This window comes from Natrix helvetica, assembly GCF_964273705.1.
Source record: "Natrix helvetica genome assembly, chromosome: 6".
Classification (NCBI taxonomy): domain Eukaryota; kingdom Metazoa; phylum Chordata; class Lepidosauria; order Squamata; family Natricidae; genus Natrix; species Natrix helvetica.
The window spans coordinates 80,557,293-80,574,900 of record NC_138553.1 but is presented as its reverse complement, the minus strand read 5'-3'; the positions used below and the strand labels follow the sequence as shown (position 1 = coordinate 80,574,900).

The 17,608-nt window shown below is 43.1% G+C and overlaps 2 protein-coding genes across 2 annotated transcripts in view; both read left to right on the top strand.

The window, feature by feature from the left end:
• The window catches only part of DUS4L (dihydrouridine synthase 4 like), a 28,071-nt gene extending 23,671 nt beyond the window's left edge, over positions 1-4,400 (top strand). Inside the window, exons 15-16 of the mRNA XM_081957130.1 lie at positions 2,433-2,533; positions 3,123-4,400. Coding sequence (XP_081813256.1) covers positions 2,433-2,533; positions 3,123-3,158 — 137 coding nt within the window. The 3' untranslated portion in view covers positions 3,159-4,400. The remainder of the gene's footprint in view (positions 1-2,432; positions 2,534-3,122) is intronic.
• A 4,961-nt stretch (positions 4,401-9,361) lies between these two features.
• The window catches only part of SLC26A4 (solute carrier family 26 member 4), a 35,457-nt gene continuing 27,210 nt past the window's right edge, over positions 9,362-17,608 (top strand). The window contains exons 1-5 of the mRNA XM_081958448.1: positions 9,362-9,461; positions 11,472-11,633; positions 11,750-11,889; positions 14,004-14,114; positions 15,024-15,211. Coding sequence (XP_081814574.1) covers positions 11,485-11,633; positions 11,750-11,889; positions 14,004-14,114; positions 15,024-15,211 — 588 coding nt within the window. The 5' untranslated portion in view covers positions 9,362-9,461; positions 11,472-11,484. The remainder of the gene's footprint in view (positions 9,462-11,471; positions 11,634-11,749; positions 11,890-14,003; positions 14,115-15,023; positions 15,212-17,608) is intronic.

Sequence of the window (17,608 nt, the reverse complement as noted above, 5' to 3'; positions counted from 1 at the left end):
ACAAAATTATCAACTTCTGAAAATCAAAGCTGAAAGATGATCGTATAATGGAGCTGTTGTTGTCTCTGTGGTTATCAGCACACTGGGTGCCACACCCAAAAAATTCAAATAGTATTAACTGGACATGGATAAAATACCCATCTCTCAATTACAAAAGGCCACATCGCTTGGATCTGTACATGACCACACTGATAAAACATTTCTGGTTTTTTTTGTTTTTAACAAAATAATTTTATTTAACTCATCAAAGTATAAAGCACAAGTGCAAATAATGGGGAAAGAGGGGAAGGAAAAAAGGAAAAAGAAAGAAAGAAAGGCTGACTCTTTCTTTAGGCTCAACTTCTTACTTTCTACATGTTTAATAGATACTAGTCAAATAACTAAAAGAATGGATTTGAGTTACAAGTTGATTCTAATGAAATATTAGGAGTGAAGGATGTAAAGATAATTAAACAGTAAAGGCAGAGAGGTGTTGGGCTACTGTCATTGCAAGTGAAGTCAGCCATCTAGAATACATAACATTCTGTTCAGCAGCTTTAAAATATTAGAAATAGCCAACTCATATGAAGCCTTCTGCTACAGTTGTGTGATCTTTCCAATTTTAAATAACTGCAGGGGAAAAGTGAGCCTGGATTACTGCTTTCTAAACATTTCTATTTGAATTTCAGTGATTTGGTTGGTCTTGTGGCTGTTTGTCTGCTGGGTAAAAAAAAGGTAGTAGAAATTGTATTTGAAAAGAAGAGTGGCAGTAACTTTTTTTTAAAAAAATGTTTATTGCAATATTAAAGCAATCAAACTGAGGCTACTATCCGTATAGTTTATATAGGATGCTAGCCCACTTCCAAACATGATGTTACCAGTCACAGCCCAAAGTTAAAGATTTTTTTAATGCACTGAACTTTGACATTCTTCTACTTAGAAGACCTCACCCATATTGCCACAAGTATATTTTTGTCAAAACATAATAATGTCGTGGATGTGCAACTATCCCTAGTTATCTTGGTTATGTTTAGAGATAGTGTTGTTTTTAGTTACAACCAAAGGGTTTTGCCTGTCCTCCTTAAAGCATACAGTAATTCAGTTACTGTAAGATCAAGTTACCAAAAAGAACTGTTTTGCAATCTAATACTATGGCATTTTCATTAGCATAAAAAAATTAAATAGTAAATCATCGTAAAATTAATATCTTCCTGTGGCAAATATTAAAATCTTACGTAATGAATCTTTATTAACAGAAAATTGAATATAACAGATGTTTTCTTCCGTAACCAAATAATAGACAAGTGTATTAACAACAAAGCATGGGCAATTCATGTAAATTATATCATTTACATAAATGTATGTACTTATTTAATCATTTGATTATATGACCGATGTAATGATGTCACTTGTATAATTGCATGATGATGCAAGTTAAAGTAAGCAAAGTCATTTACAACAGTAGATTGGGTTTATCATATATTCTCCTTCAGCTGGTCTGCTAAACAAAGAGTTTATGCATTTTAAAATAAGCCTTAGCAAATATGTCAAGTGTGAATATAAATATATAAAAATTATACTCTTGTCTTCTCTCCATTTTTTTCTCTCAATCTGAAGCTACTTTTCCTATCCTCTATCTTCCTCTATTTTCCGATTTATTTGCAATTTGTTATAAAAATTTTCCTATATAAAAAACAAAGGGAAACCACAAGCAACCAGTCAATAAATCTTACTTTAAGATCAGAGGTTTATTGTTTCATGAACAATTTTTGGACATGAATAGCAAACATAGCATTATTTAAATTAGCATCTTATTGCAATAAGGTCCACTGTCATAGCTGAATCCAGCAAGGATTAGCTAGGGCCAGTGGCCCTGAACTCTTCCCAAGACATTCTTTTTATACTTTTCTGCATGCATGTCCCAACTTACTTCCTTGTTCTTTGTTACTGACTGTCACTGACCGTCACTCTCTGCAAACACCCGTGTACTTTTAAAGTTCTCAGACACTTGTTACTTTCAGTTCCTCATTTCCCACCATCTCACTCTTCCTGCTCTAAATATATCCATATCAAGGAGAAAATTCAGCACAGTTGGAAATATTAGTCTGGTACATTTTGCAATTTTGCTAGTTCAAAACTTTGGTTCAGTGAGGCCTGCAAGCTCACTCCTAGGCCTATTACCTGCAACTTTCCAATGAATATTTTTCCCCTCACAAATTGCTCTGACGTTTCAGGTAAAATGCATTATTTATCAAAAGTACTTTGTTTATTTTAGAGCAGTTAAATTATTCAAATTTCAGTTCACCTTTTGCATCTGTCTGAAAGTCCTTGCCGGTTTTATCCTCATTTTAAAAATATAATTTCATTTTTGAGAATGACATTCTTCAGGGGACAGCGATATTAATAAAAATGCAGTGATATGTACTGAATAGTCTCATGTCTATGTCTTACAGCTCTCTTCATTACAAGAAATGAAATTGCTTCTGCTAGGAAGCAATCTGAAGAACTTAGAAAAGAATATGAACTCCTTGTAAAAGAACATGAAAAACTACAGGTAGGAGGCAGAGGCATCTGATTTGCTCAAGCAGAACTTTTTAAATCCAGACAACGACATTGTGTCTTATGCAAGGCAACATTCATAAAGACATTTTAAATTCAAGATACAGTACTGTTTCAGAATAACAGGAATTCCTTCATGTATTTAGAACACTTGTTGGAATGAAGCTTATTTTCTTTTAAACAATTAACTTCATTAATATTTTAGTAACTTGGTATTCCTAGCATGGCAATGTGGAGGAGAAGGAAAAAGAGACCATTCTCAGAGCTACTGAATTTGCTTAATAAAAAACCACAGGTTAAAAGAAATATTGGATTCAATGCAGTGTGAAATACAGACATGAAAAATTCTTCTTACCAATTAGCTAAAACCCTTTTGAGATAGGGAAAATTCATCCATAGTTAATTTTCATATTTGAATTATGATTTATGTGCTAAGATTTTACCTCTAAGGCACACGTTTTATTTTCAGTGTATTTTAGCAGCTTTTCTCCATTTTCTCTGATTTTTCCCTGAGTGATTTTGCAATGAAAATCAACTATATAATAATTATACTAATTTTTTCATACATCTGTTTTACTTTACAGCAACAATTGGGAGCTTCTAGTAAGAAAGATCTTTAAAGCAGGACAAGGACGTGCGCAGCAACCTGAATTGTTTATTTGTTTGGTTTTTACTTTACAGGTATATATGGAAAAGCTTTTGGGTTTAAAAAAAAATAGATTTACTGCATTCATTGCTGAAATATCACAATTTAACAATTACCTAGACCTTTTTAATTTTGCAGCAATGTTTTTGCCAAATCTATGTTAGCCATGCCAAAAAGTGCAGTGATTCCTTGTTGCAAACTCTGTTTGGTTACAAAATACTGATGAGTTCATACAGTGGATTACTGTTCAAACATGTCGTCTACATCTCGTTGGGTGCAAGGAACTATTCATACGTTTACACCATTAAGTGGTACAATGAATGCCAATATGTGTTATTTTTTTAATCCGACAAGAATGATATAAATCATTTTAAAGAATTCTTACTTGCTACTCTGAATTTTTTTTTTAAAAAAAAGGTTTAGATACAAAGTATTGTTCTGATGTGGAAATTGCTTTATACATTACTTCAAGCATAAAATTAAGATGAATTAAATCCACTTTGCTAGAAATGATCAGGAACGTCATCAAATTTGGTCAGTATAAGAATTAGCATAGTGACGTTATCTAACCATACGGGTGAAATTAGACAATCGGTAGAAATAATGAAATTGGTTCAAAGCAGCCTTTCTGAGCCAGATGTTTTGAGACTACTATTACCAGCTGATTTCCTCATTTGGGGAGTTCCTGCCCAACCACATCTGGTGAATGTCATACCGGAGAAGGATTGTGTACTTTATTTTTATATATTGAAGGAGATCTATAAATTTAGTTCAAGTCTGTAATTTTTTCACTTAACATTTTGTTCAAGAGTTTGCATAGGTATTTGCCAGGATCTCATGTTCCACTTTGTGAGGGGGGGAATTAAGCAGTGTTTACTAAGTTGCCTTTTCTGTGATTAATTGCACTGTACTTGCACTGGGTTGGATTCCGACATGTTTCTCCGGAGGATCCAACAGGTTTTAGGTAAAAAGGGCTCTTCTGATGCTACTCCAGAAGATCTCTTAACCGTCCTGAGCAACTTTACAAAGAGAATTTGCAATTGATGAAAATTGTTTTACCATTTGCTTCCGCTATCACAGGGGAACGGTGCTGAACACAGACCTGAAGGCAGCTTACTGCTTTCATTATTCCCATTTGAATGGATTGCCTTTTCCACATTTGTGTCACTATTTTACTTGAATGTTTGTTTCTTAATAAAGAACTGTTTAAGCTTTGTTTGGTCTTCATAAAGGAACAATTCTTGTAACTCGGACAGAATTACATTCGAAATGAGTTGGACGAAATTAGTTGGATGCAGGGTTCAAGACGGTACATTTGCCTGGAATAGACTCATGTCAAAAACATGAAATAATTTATTTTAAAGTAAAACAAATATTTAGAGCTTTTTTTCAGTACCAATAGGCAGAAGTATTTTGAGACTCCAAAGCATTGATTCCTGCTTATCTGTGCAATTTATAGTAGTTGCAGTCACTTCATCTCACACTCTCAGAGGATCTTGACTCGGTCGGAAACAAAGTTTTTAAAGAAATACAAAGTTTTTGTATAATGTATAGTGAAGACATTTTAAAAGCTCTCTTTTAAAGATTACATTTTAGGGTAATCCTCACTGTAAATAGGTTTGTTGCTGAATATTGATATGACATGGGAAGGGAACAGACTGAAAGGGGTGAGGGGAAAATACTCTGCTAATTGAGAATATACAATTGGTAGCAGGATGTCCAATCTCTTCTTCATTGTGATAGGAACCGATTACAGTTTCCAAAACTTCATTTGTCTCTTAAGCTTTAAGAAAATAATTTTAATTTTTTGGGTGTTGCATCACATCTTGTAGTGGTAAGTTGTGACTTCTGTATTAAGCAGGGATGCTAAGAAGAAGCAGAGGATGGGCAATACATTGAATAAGAAAAATAAAGTTATATTCTTCTGTCTCCGTGTTAGGAGATAAATTGCATTTCATGGAAGTTATGAACATTATCCATTCTGCCCTTTCAATTAATCTAGTACAGAAGATTTCTTCTGTTTGGAAAATGTAGTCAAAAATGGAGAAATCTGCAAAATTCTTTCATCAGGTGTTAAGATACACATCTCTTGACAATGCTAACTAAGCTTATCATTTTTCTGGATGCTTATTTTTGAAGATACTATACTTCATACTATACTATTTGGAGGGGAATTTCTCCCTATAGGAAGGGCAACTCTCCAGAATATAAGGCCTGATTAAATAAACAAAAGGCACAAACAACTACTATTGGAGAAATTCTGGTGCAACATCACACACACCATCCATCCATCCATATTCTATCTACATTAATCTATCTTATCTACCAGCTATCTAATCTATTTTATGTATCTTGTCCGTCGGTCTGTCATAAAATAGTAATGGTCCTTGCAGTGGGAAGTATAAACTTCAGTTTGCTGAAGAACCACAGCCTTGCAATGTGAAGATACGGGTAGCATGAACATATTGCAAATTAATTGTCACGAACGATCACCCATAAATTGAAAATTGCTAAAGGGAACAACAACAATAAATTGCCAGTAGCTTTTCCATACAGTATACACTTAGTAAAACAGCTCTGGTATAATACCCTGGTTCTGATCTCTAACAACTGCTCATATTGGTCTCAAGTTACTCTACAAACATCTAAAGTATTTGGGATTACATAGTTATTTTGAAGAGGCGAGAGACGCAAAGGACCTGTATGGATTTTGGCAGTGAACAAGAGTCCCATTATATGGTTCGTTCGGTTTAGCCAGACAGTAGCCCGGCCAGGTGTTTTCACCGTCGTGCACAAAGACTTGCCTGTGCTCAATTCTTTAGTAATTAAATATTGTGGAAGCCTCCCCATAAGGATGGAGAATGGTAAAGTTACATCCCAGGAAAGCTTTCTGAGAATGTAGTAAGCTTTCAAGGAACTAGTTAGCAGTTTCCATTTCATTCATGTTTAAAACGGCTGCAAAGAACAGCCTCAAAACAAACGAGGGGAAATTGGACGAAATGCAGTGTTGCAGTAACAGGAAAACGACACACTCTTGGCTGTAACATGGATTTAGGAGGCAGCCTAAGGTTTAATCCTTGTATACTCTGACATTTTTTTCACTTTGGTCTTGGCTACGTCTCCCTGCAGGGAGTGCATTGTTTCAAGACTTTTTGCAAGTGTATGAGATTGAATACAGGTTTGTCCTTAAGTTACAATGATTCATTTAGTGACTGTTACAAGGGCCCTGGGGGGGGGGGGAAATGACAATTTTTCACACTTAACAACCATTGCAGCATGCCCCTGATTACATGATCAAAATTCAAACGCTTGGCAACTGACTCATATTTATGACGGTCGCAGTGTCCTTGGGTTATGCGATCACCTTTTTGCGACTTTCTGACCGGCAAAATCAATGGGGAAGGCAGATTCACTGAACAACCGTGTAACTAACTTAACAACTGCAGTGATTCACTTAACAACTGCGGCAAGAAAGGTGGTAAAATGGGGCAAAACTCACTTAACAACTGGCTGACACCAACAGAAATTTGGGGCTCAATTGTGTTCGTAAGTCGAGGATTACCTGTATCTGGCAGACGTCTGCTTTCGTGCTCTTGGGGGTCTATCCCTTAGTTTCATGTTATAATGCTACTTTTAAGAACCGAACCAGCCTTGGGAACGTTAAGATAGGTGGACTTCAGCTCCCAGAATTCCCCAGCCGGCATGAGGAATTCTGGGAATTGAAGTCCACCCAGTTTAAATTACCAAAGCTGAGGGACAATGATCTGGATTGTCTGTTGTTGTCCAATGCTGTTTAATATGAGGGGTCCTTGATGCTCTCTGAGCTCGCTTGTTTTCTTGCAGACGTTTCATTACCCAGCTAGGTAACATCATCAGTGCTACATAGTAGATAGTAGAGATAGATAAGTGATGGATAAATGATACATAGGTAGGATGGATGGATGGATGGATGGATGGATAGAGATAGATAGAGGCAATAAAGGAGAATATTTCTAGCTCAGAATTGAAATAAGGGGTCCTTGATGCTCTCTGAGCCCGCTTGTTTTCTTGCAGACGTTTCAGTACCCAACTAGGTAACATCATCAGTGTGACCGGTAGTAAGGAGTGAGGTTTGAGGTTCTATGAGGAAAAAAGAGAAAAAAGAAAGAAAAGGGGAAAAAATAATAATAAAAGGCATTGACTTCCGATTCCCTTCAGTGCGGTAGAAATAAGGCATTAACCTGAAACCTCAACTTTTTACTTTTACATAATAGTTTAAACTAGCCATTTCTATAACAACAAATTATCTCATTGGTAAAACCCAAAATCAAAGCTTCGGGTTTTTTTCCACCTCACGCACAAAATCCAGAAGCGGGTTTCCAAGTAGAAATAAAATATTATTATTTTTTTCTTTGATCAAAGCTGTCAATTGAACCATCTCTGCTAAGTCCATCAATTTTTTGCAACTGTTTGTCCACTGTGGGGATTGAGGTAACCTTCCATTTCTGTGCACAGAATAATCTTGGCTGCTGTCAACATATATAAAATCAAAGTTCCTCAATTTCCCCCCCCCCCAAGTCTTTTTCCATTAAACCCAAAAGAAAAGTCTCCAGTTTTCTCTTTATATTCACTTTAAGAATTTTCTGTATTTAAGGTATGAATCCTAATCCACCAATGTTTTGCTTTATTGCACGTCCACCATAAATGATTTTTAAAAGTCCCTTCTTTACATTTACAACATTCATTTCAAATGGCTTTATGCATGCTTGACAACTGCCTGGAGTTTGATACCCACGATGCATCGTCTTGTAGAGGTTTTCTTTTCAGTTATAATTTAATGTAAATTTTAAACCTTTCCTCCACATGTTGTTCAAGCATTGATTCAAATCTCCCTTCCCACTGAGTCGTACAACGCTTTTTACTTGTTCATTTTTCAGATTTAAATTCAATAACGTTTTTATAGACTTCGGCAATAATGCGTTCTGCAGGAGAGGCTCTCTTAAGCATGTACGCACAGCCACACATTCTCAAAGACACACACACTTTGTCTCAAACGCAACTTTCTCTGGTGGAAATCGATATTACAGGGTCAATATTATAGCCTACAGGGAGATAAGAAGATCTAACTCGATCTGGTCTTCAAGCAGAAACAAGGTCTTCAGAATTAGATATTGCTCTCTCTCTCTCTCTCTTCTTTTTTATTTGTATCCTGCCACTCGTTTATTTTCATCTTTTTATCACTACTATCAAAGGTTTTCCAAACTCGATTGCAGAAAAGACGACTTCAGCCACAGAGGGGTCAACGTCTGGAATGCACTACCCGACTCTGTTGTTACATCCTCAAACCTTCACAGCTTCAACCTTAAACTGTCTAACTGTCTTACGGACCCCATTCCTAAGAGGTCCGTAAAGGGGGGGCGTGCATAAGCCCACCAGCGATTCTACTGTCCCTGTCCTTCTGTCTCCATTTACTTGTCTTCATTTCTTTCCTTCGTGTCCATGTTCATACTTATACCTGCTATCTTGCACAGGTTTGACAAACTAATCAGTACAAATTACAAAAGGCAATTGGACATTTTTGGGTGTTTCGCCCCCACCCCTTAAAACCGTTTTGCTTGTCATCCAAGAAGTTACTTCAGTGGTTGGATGGGAAGGGAAACATTTTCAAAGGAAAAAAAGAAAACAGCAAGAAAGTCCAGTTGCCTTTTTGGGGGGCAGGGGAAGGGGGCAAATTGCCTTTTTTCGGGGGGGGGGAGCAAATTGTGACTTGGATGATTGAGAATCTACACACACACACACACACACATTTATTAGGGTTCAGAACCCAAAAAAGGGAAAAGGGAAAGGAGGGGGCTCTTTGGATCTTGGAGAAGACCCTACTTAAAACTGGAAAAAGGATATGTGTGCTGTGCCCCCTCCCCACTTTCCCCAGTTTTAAGTAGCAAAGAGCCCCTTCCTCACTTTGGGTACTGGATCCTGGGGGGGGGGAAGAGGGTTATTCAGCCAACTTTCCAAGGGGTGGGAAAGAGGGGAGCTGCTTCCCAAGGGGGAGGGGCGAACCCCAATTCTCAGTGATGGGTCCCCAGGCTCCCCGCCCCCCCCCCCAGCCCACCGCAATCCGGGCAGGGAGGTTCAGGGCCGGGCGGGCGAGAGGGAGGCGGTGGCGGCTCTGTTTGCCTGTAAATAAAAGCGAAGCATCCGAGGCGGGGATGGCCGTATAAAAGCGGCTGCCACGGGGGTCACCCCGCCTGGCCGACAGCTGGGACTCCGGGCGCAGGAGGAGGAGGAGGAGGAGGAGGTAAGGAGCCGCCCAGGGGAACTCCGAGGGGGTCCCGGGTGGGGAAGGGTCGCCTGAGGAGGAGGAGAAGCCGGGCGCGCTTCAGACCTCGGACAGCGCTCGAGGGGAGAGCCGGGACCCCCCCCCCCCCAATTCGGGGCTTGGCTGGGAGGGAGGGAGGGGAGGGGAGGGGAAGGGACGCGGCTGAGCAAATTAGAGGGGGGGGGCTTGGGTGTCTCGGAAAGTAATGTGGCGCAATTCTCGGAGTGAGAGGGATCTGGGCTGCGTCTCCTCCACTTGCGCGCCCAGGGAGGGACATAGTTGCCACGGTTGCCCCTCGGCTCCCCTCGCTCTCCTAGCCCCCGTTTTGCCTCTTAGCGACGCAGCCCCCTCAGCTCCTAGCACCCCCACCCCCTCTCCTCTCAGCGCTTCTATGGCTCCCATCCTCCCCTCAGGAACCCTCAGGGGCCCCTGCCCCCTTTTGCCTCTCAGCCCCCTTCATCCCCTTCCCCCTTTGCCCCTCAGGGCCCCTCATTCTCCAGCCCCCTTCTCCAGCAACCCTCAGCCTTCCTATATGCCCCTCATTCCATCTCGGGACTCTCCAGGGCCCCTTGCCCCAACCCTCTTCGCCCCTCAGGGCCCCTGAAGTCCCCTCGCCCTCCAGCCCTGTTTTTCCTCTCAGCCTCCCTCAGTTTAGAAGACCGCTCACCCCAAAGCCCTCCTATCAGAACCCCTCACCCCTCAAGGGCCTTCGGCGCCCCTTGCCCCAGGCAGTTTTGTTTCTCAGCCCTCTTCATCCCCAGTCCCCACACCCTCCAGCCCTTTTTTCCTCTCAGCCCCCCTCAGCTCCCCAGACCGCTCAGCCCTCCTATAGCCCTCAGAACCTCTCACCCCTCAGAACTCCTCACCCCTCAAGGCCCTTCAGGGCCCTTTGCCCCAGCTCCCTTTTGCCTCTCAGCACCCCTCAGTCCTCCTATGCCTCTCACCCCCCCCCCGGGACTCTTTAGGGCTCCTTGCCATAGCCCCTTGGCTCTCAGCCCCCTTGATCTCCAACCCTCTTTGCCCTCAGGGCCCCTGAAGTCCCCTCTCCCTCTAGCCCTTTTTTCCTCTCAGCCCCCTCAGCTTCCCAGACCGCTCATTCCAAAACCCTCCTATACCCCTCAGAACCCCTCACCCCACAAGGCCCTTCAGCGCCCCTTTCCCCAGCCCCTTTGCCTCTCAGCCCCCTTCATCCCCAACCCCCTCCATCCCTCAAGGGCCCCTCGCCCTCCAGCTCTTTTTTCCTCTCAGCCCCCCTCATCTCCTCAGACTGCTCATCAAAGCCCTCCTATATCCCTCAGAACCCCTCACCCCTCAGAACTCCTCACCCCTCAAGGCCCTTCAGGGCTCCTTGCCCCAGGCAGTTTTGCTTCTCAGCCCTCTTCATCCCCAGTCCCGTTCACCCCTCATGGCCCCCCAGGGCTCCTCACTCTCCAGCCCTTTTTCCTCTCAGCCCCCCTCTCCCCCAGCCCCCTGTCCTTCAGCTCTTCTATGCCTCCCATCCTCCTCAGCTCTCCTAACCCCTCAGCCTCCTTCAACCCCCCCCAGCTCCTTTCAGACCCCTCAACCCTCAGGGCCCCTTGACTCCCCCCAGCCCCTCTTGCCTCTCAGCACCCTTCTCCCCCCAAAAACCCCTGTCCCTCGCACCCTCCCCCTCCATCTCACCCCCTTCCTTAAGAAAATCAGACATTTCCTCAACCCCTCCAAGAGAAAGCAAAGCACTTGGTTGGGAACTCCAGCTTCTGGTCAGCATCTTTGCCCTCACTCGGATGGCAAAGAGCCTCAGGCCAGACAGAGGAGGAGGAGGAGGAGGAGAGTGGGCCCGGATAGGCCGTGGGCAGGAGCCGTCCTGGCCCGAGGGCTGGAAAAGTCCCCAAGCGTAGGCTTGGTTCGGGGTACACGTTGTCCTTGGATGGATGGCCGGCTGGCTGCCTCTGTCTTCTGAGTCTGCTTTGGGAAGGCTGGTTGTCTCCGTTCCTGTCTTTGCAGCAGGCGAGGGAAAGGCATGGCAGCCAGCGGCAGGGCCGACGGAGGCCTCCCAGATCGTTACCTGGTGAGCCGGCCCATCTACAACGAACCCAGCTTCCAGGAGGAGAACGAGAAGAAGTTGGTGGTGCCCAAAACGCTCCGCGAGCGAGTCCGGAAATCCTGCAGGTAACTAACCGGGCCGGCCGGCCAAGATGGGGAAGGGTTGACCCCCAAGAGCTGTGGGGCTGAGGGTGCATCTCATTCGGTTATTTTGGCAAGTGGCCGTATTTTGTCTTCGGCAGCTGTTCGAGGAAAAAAGCCTTGCAGGTCACCAAGACCTTCTTCCCTATCTTGGAATGGCTGCCCAAATATCGGGTGAAGGAATGGCTCCTCAGTGATGTGATTTCGGGCATCAGTACGGGACTTGTGGCTACTTTACAAGGTAAGAGGCAGGCAGAGCTTCCCCCTCAGGAATTGAAGAGGTCGGAGGTGGAAACCTAAGCTGAACTATACTGGGCTATTTAAGCTCTCTCTCTTTTCATCTTTCTTTCTTTCATTCTCTCGCTCTCTTCCTCCCTCTCTCGCTCTCTCTTTCTTTCTTTCTCTCTGTCTCTCTCTTTGCTCTCTCTTTTGCTCGCTATCTTTCTTTCTATTTATATTGAGCACTCCATCTCTCTTTCTCTCTCTCTCTTTCTTTCTTTCTCTCTCTCTTTCTCTCTACATCTCTCTTTCTCCCTTTGCTTTCTTTCTTTCACTCTTTTTCTCCATTTTGCTTTTTCTCAGTCTTTCTCTGACTCTCTTTCTTTCTCTCTCTCTTTGCTCTCTCCTTTTCTCTCTCTTTTTCTCTCTCTTTTTCTCTTTCTCTCTTTCTCTTTCCCTTTGCTTTCTTTCTTTATTTCTCTCTCTCCATCTTTCTTTTTCTCAATCTTTCTCTGTCTCTTTCTTTCTCTTTCTTTCTCTCTACATCTCTCTTTCTCCCTTTGCTTTCTTTCTTTCTCTCTCTTTCTCTCTACATCTCTCTTTCTCCCTTTGCGTTCTTTCTTTCATTCTCTTTCTCCAGGTCTCTTTTTCTCGGTCTGTCTCTGTCGTTCTCTCTCTCTCTTTGCTCTCTCTTTTTCTCTCTCTTTCTTTCCCTCTCTCTTTCCATCTCTCTCGCTTTCTTTCTCTACATCTCTCTCTCTCTCTCCCTTTGCTTGCTTGCTTGCTTTCTGTCTATCTGTCTCGCTCCCCCTCCCCAATCTCTCTTTTTCTCACTCTTTCTCTGTGTCTCTTTCTTTCTTTCTCTCTTTCTCCATTTGGATCAAAGAGAGGTCCAACCATCAATTAAGCAGAAACATCCTGACAGTTAAAATAATTAACCAGTGGAACAGCTTGCCTCCAGAAGCTGTGGGTGCTCCAACACTGGAGGTTTTTAAGACGAGATTGGACAACCATTTATCTAACAATGATATAGGGTTTCCTCCTTGAATGGGGGTTGGACTAGAAGGCCTCTAAGGTTCCTTCCAACTCTGTTATTCTGTATTGTGTTCTGTATTTAACAGGGTTTGTTTTGTCATCCCTATAGCTCAAAACAAGTTGAATCGTTTTACAATTAAGCAGACTTGGGTGTTTTCCTAGCTTTAAATATTGCTTGATTTTACTTAGATGTCTTTTCCTTTTTGCAGACTGCAAAGTTTGCAGGGTTTCAGCTCATTTCTTACTTATTTAAATTTGATTCCACTTAAATACTGCACAATGCAAATCAACTCTGGTTTGCTTCTTAGTAAACATTCCCTGCTGAATGTTTACACCTAGAATGCTATCTAGATGTACCATGAGCAAACCTCAGATGCGAAATACAAATACATTTGTATTATTTGGGGACCAGACCACCATTAAGCACAGAGGTTGTTGATTAAATTGTCCTGTGACTGCCGTCCAATTTTACAACATTGCTTCCCATTGTCCTTTAAACAAATCTCGCTTCCACCGTTCACTTTGATAGTTGGAAATCCCCGGGAAGGTTAAAAAATGAGGACCACGTGACCCCTGTAATCCTACAACGGTCATAAATACATGCCAAATTGCGATAATATGACTGGTCATAAGTGTGAGATCCAGTCAACTTTTTTTCCAGCGCTGTCATAACTTTGAACGATTGCTCAATGAACAGTTGTAAGAAAAGGATTACCTGTATAGATTACATTTGTTTATTAAAGAACAGGGTATTTATATGAATGTACTAGCCGGTAACCCGCCATTGCCTGGGTATTTATTTATCGAGGGAAAATGTCCGGACCAAACGTAATTTCTAATGATGGATTTTCCCTCTTACCAGAGGGAGCCCCCTTGTGGAGTACCATGGAGCCGTTACCACGGCAACTCCACTTTCACTGTACAGTAGAATTCATTTTTCGGCAGTACAGTAGAAGTCATTTTAAGGCACATCTTAACAGGATGCACACCCTGAGGGGCATTAGGGGTGTCTTACCCCCACAGTATTGTATAGATTGTAATTGACTTTAAAATACTTCAGAATATGATTTAACATTTTTTACAAATGCCTATCCTACCCAGGTTTGGCGTACGCGTTACTAGTTGCCGTTCCAATTGGTTATGGACTCTATTCTGCATTTTTCCCCATCTTGACGTATTTCTTCTTAGGAACATCAAGACACATCTCTGTTGGTAACTGAATTTTTTTTTTAATTTTAATAGCAGACATATATTTTTTGAGAAGGCTATTTTTTATTTGATTGCACAATGGTTTTGGCGCGTTCAGCTTGCTTTAATAGACTTTTATGTGTGGTGTGTTTGGGCCGTATTTAAATTCTCCATTCTGCTCCATGTTTTTCCACATATAATAGCTGGGAATAACCTCCACATATGAGTTGGACATCATATACTCTCTACTTTTACTATTGGTGGAACATAGCTATTATTAGCAGACGTTAGTTAGATCAAATATAGTATGTTTTGTGGTTAAATGCCATAAGCAGCACAATAATAATGAGGAATCTCCAGCCTTAGACTAAAAGCTTTAATACTTGTTTGATCCCCACTTCAGCTCAGTTCCACCACGCATGCACTTGTGCCTCCTGCCAGCCAGCTGATTTTCGGGTCTCTTTCGTGCATGCGTGGGGCGCATGCGGGAGACATGTGTGCATGCGCTGGGGGTGGAGGTGCAGTACATCCCCCCGTAACCCATTTTTGTTCCCAGAAGGCTGCGGGGGGGGGGCTCACGACCCATTTTGCTCTCAGGAGGTTGCAGGGAGGCTGACCAGGCCCAAAATGAGGTACGGGGAGAGGGGATTGCACATGCATGCGCAGGGGGGCATAGGGCATGGGGGTTTCGCACTCATATATCATGTTGCAGGCAAGCGGGCTGTCGTGCATGCACACGTGCGTTTTTGTGCTGATAAATAAATAAAGGGAGACTAGTATAGATCTATTTCAAGCTATTTAGCTCTCATCAGCTAGCCATACCCTTACTGGGAATTGAACCTGGGCTGTGTTACATATTAGGCAGTTGTATTAGCCACTAAGCCACAGGCTCTCCTCCTTTATCAGCTATATATATATACTTCCTTCCAACAGGACCTTTCCCTGTGGTCAGTTTAATGGTGGGTTCCGTGGTACTCAGCATGGCCCCAGATGAAAATTTCCTCCTGGCGAACAGTAACATGACGGGAATGAATGGGACGGCTGGGATAGACATCGCTTCCAGGGATGCCCAACGGGTGCTCATTTCCAGCACTGTCACCTTCCTGGTTGGCATCATCCAGGTAATAAAATCAGGAGAAGCCGTCTCAAAACATTGCTGCTTATTTAACTGGGAAAAATGTTCTCTCCTGTCTTTTCTGCATAACTTATCTATAGCTTTGGATAACTGGTGTTCTATACTGCATTGGTAAGACCACACTTGGAATACAGTGTCCAGTTCTGGTTACCACAATACAAAAAAATACGTTGAGACCCAGGGGTGGTAGCCACCTTCTTTCCCTACTGGTTCACTATTCTTGCACACGCCCCATCCACATATGCGCTCAGCCTTCTGCGCACACGCTTTGATCACGTGTGTGGCTTGCACGCAGGTACGCTGCTTGTAAACGTGCCTAAATAGGACAGCATAGAGTTGGGGCAGGTGGGCAGGCCCGCCCACGATTTCCACTACCTGTTTGGGCGAACTGATCCGAACTGGCTGAATTCCACTTCTGTTGAGACCCCAGAAAGAATATAGAGAAGAGCAACAAAGATGATGAGGGGACTGGAGGCTAAAACTGTTCAATGAACTATTGAACTGGATATTCTAGTCCAGAGGTGTCAAGCTCGAGGCTCATGGGCCAGATCCAGATGTGGTTGGATCTAGCCCGTGGGGCCATCCTGGAAAATGTAAGGGGCCAGTCCGCGTCGCTTCAGTCCTATCCGCGTTGCTTCGGCTCGGTCTACCCAATGCAAAGAGGAAACATGCCAGCAGTTATAGGAGTGGCGTCAAGCTGGCCACCCCCACCCAGTCAGCTATGCCCACAGAGCGGCCATGCCCCATGAGTGGTGACAAGCTGGCCACCCCCACCCAGTCAGCCACGCCCACAGAGTCAACCATGCACTGTGAGTGGCGTCAAGCTGGCCACCCCCACCCAGTCAGCCATGCCCACAGAGTCAGCCATGCCCCATGAGTGGCGTCAAGCTGGCCACCCCCACCCAGTCAGCCATGCCCACAGCCATGCCCCATGAGTGGCGTCAAGCTGGCCATCCCCACCCAGTCAGCCATGCCCACAGAGCAGCCATGCTCCATGAGTGGTGTCAAGCTGGCCACCCCCACCCAGTCAGCCATGCCCACAGAGTCGGCCATGCCCACCCGGCCCCCCAAGGTCAACCACAGCCCTGATACGGCCCTCAATGCAATTGACTTTGATACCCTTGTTCTAATCTAGCCTAAGGAACAGAAGGATTAGCAGTGACATAACTTCTGGTACAGTGAGTCAACATTATTGAGGACTAGGGGCATGATATGATTGCTGTTTTCCAACCCTTCAACGGCTATCACAGGGAAGAGGGGGTCCATTTATTCTCCAAAATACCTGAGAGCAGGAAAAGAAGCAGAGGAAAGATTATGAGGAAAGAGGAAAGATTATGAAAGAAAGCTTCCTTTTATGACCATTTCCTTGATTTTTTAAAAAATGAGTCCTCTTCAGGTACTTCCAGCTGTCTCCTCCTTATGGGAGACAATTCTATGAACATCTAAAAACAGGCTGGAAGGGAGATTTTGCATTTTTGAAGCCTAGATACGGGAATAATTTAAATATTGAATGGAATCAAGCAGTAAAGCCTCTTTTGATTGCGGTATATCATTTGATAGGCAGATCTCAGTTGACAAGAGGTTCCACAGTGGGGGAAAATTTCTCCTGATCTCTTATCAACGAAGGGGAAAGAACAAGGAAATGGTGGGCGGGATATAAAAGTGATGTGAATACTTTCTATAAAAAGGGGAAATCCTGATTACTTTAAAAGACAATAGCGCTAAGCCTGCTTTTGGAAAATTCTTCAGTGGCTCTTGTGGATTCCCATAAAAATTGGTTGCATCCCTTTCTTGAACAACATATTCAATAAAATTGTCACTATTCAGCGCCACAAAGTTTTAGATTTAGCTGCTATTCATCCAGCGTCACCTGGAAGGTGCTTTTTTTTTCAGGAGGCAACTGGACTTTTTGGTTTTTCTTTGAAGACATTTTGCTTCTCATCCAAGGAGCTTCTTCAGCTCTGACTGGATGGTGGGGACTGGAAGGATTTATACTCCTGATCATCTATCTCCAGTCCTTTCAGCAATTCCAAGAAGGCTCCACACCCATTTGCACCACTCAGGTGACCCTGAGAACACAGAAAAACCTCCAAATGGCCTCAATGACCCTCTAAAAAGGATGCAAATGACCAGCTGTCTGCAAGGACTATAAATCCTTCCAGTCCCCACCATCCAGTCAGAGCTGAAGAAGCTTCTTGGCTGAGAAGCAAAACGTCTTTAATGAAAAGCCAAAAAGTCCAGTTGCCTCTTGAAAAAAAGCATCCTTCTCTGATAGGCCACCTACTTCCCTACTTTTTAATAATGAAACCATTGCTTCTAATCATTATAAAACTGTTGGACTCCACCCTTGGAATGCTGCATCCATTTCTGGTCATCAAGATAA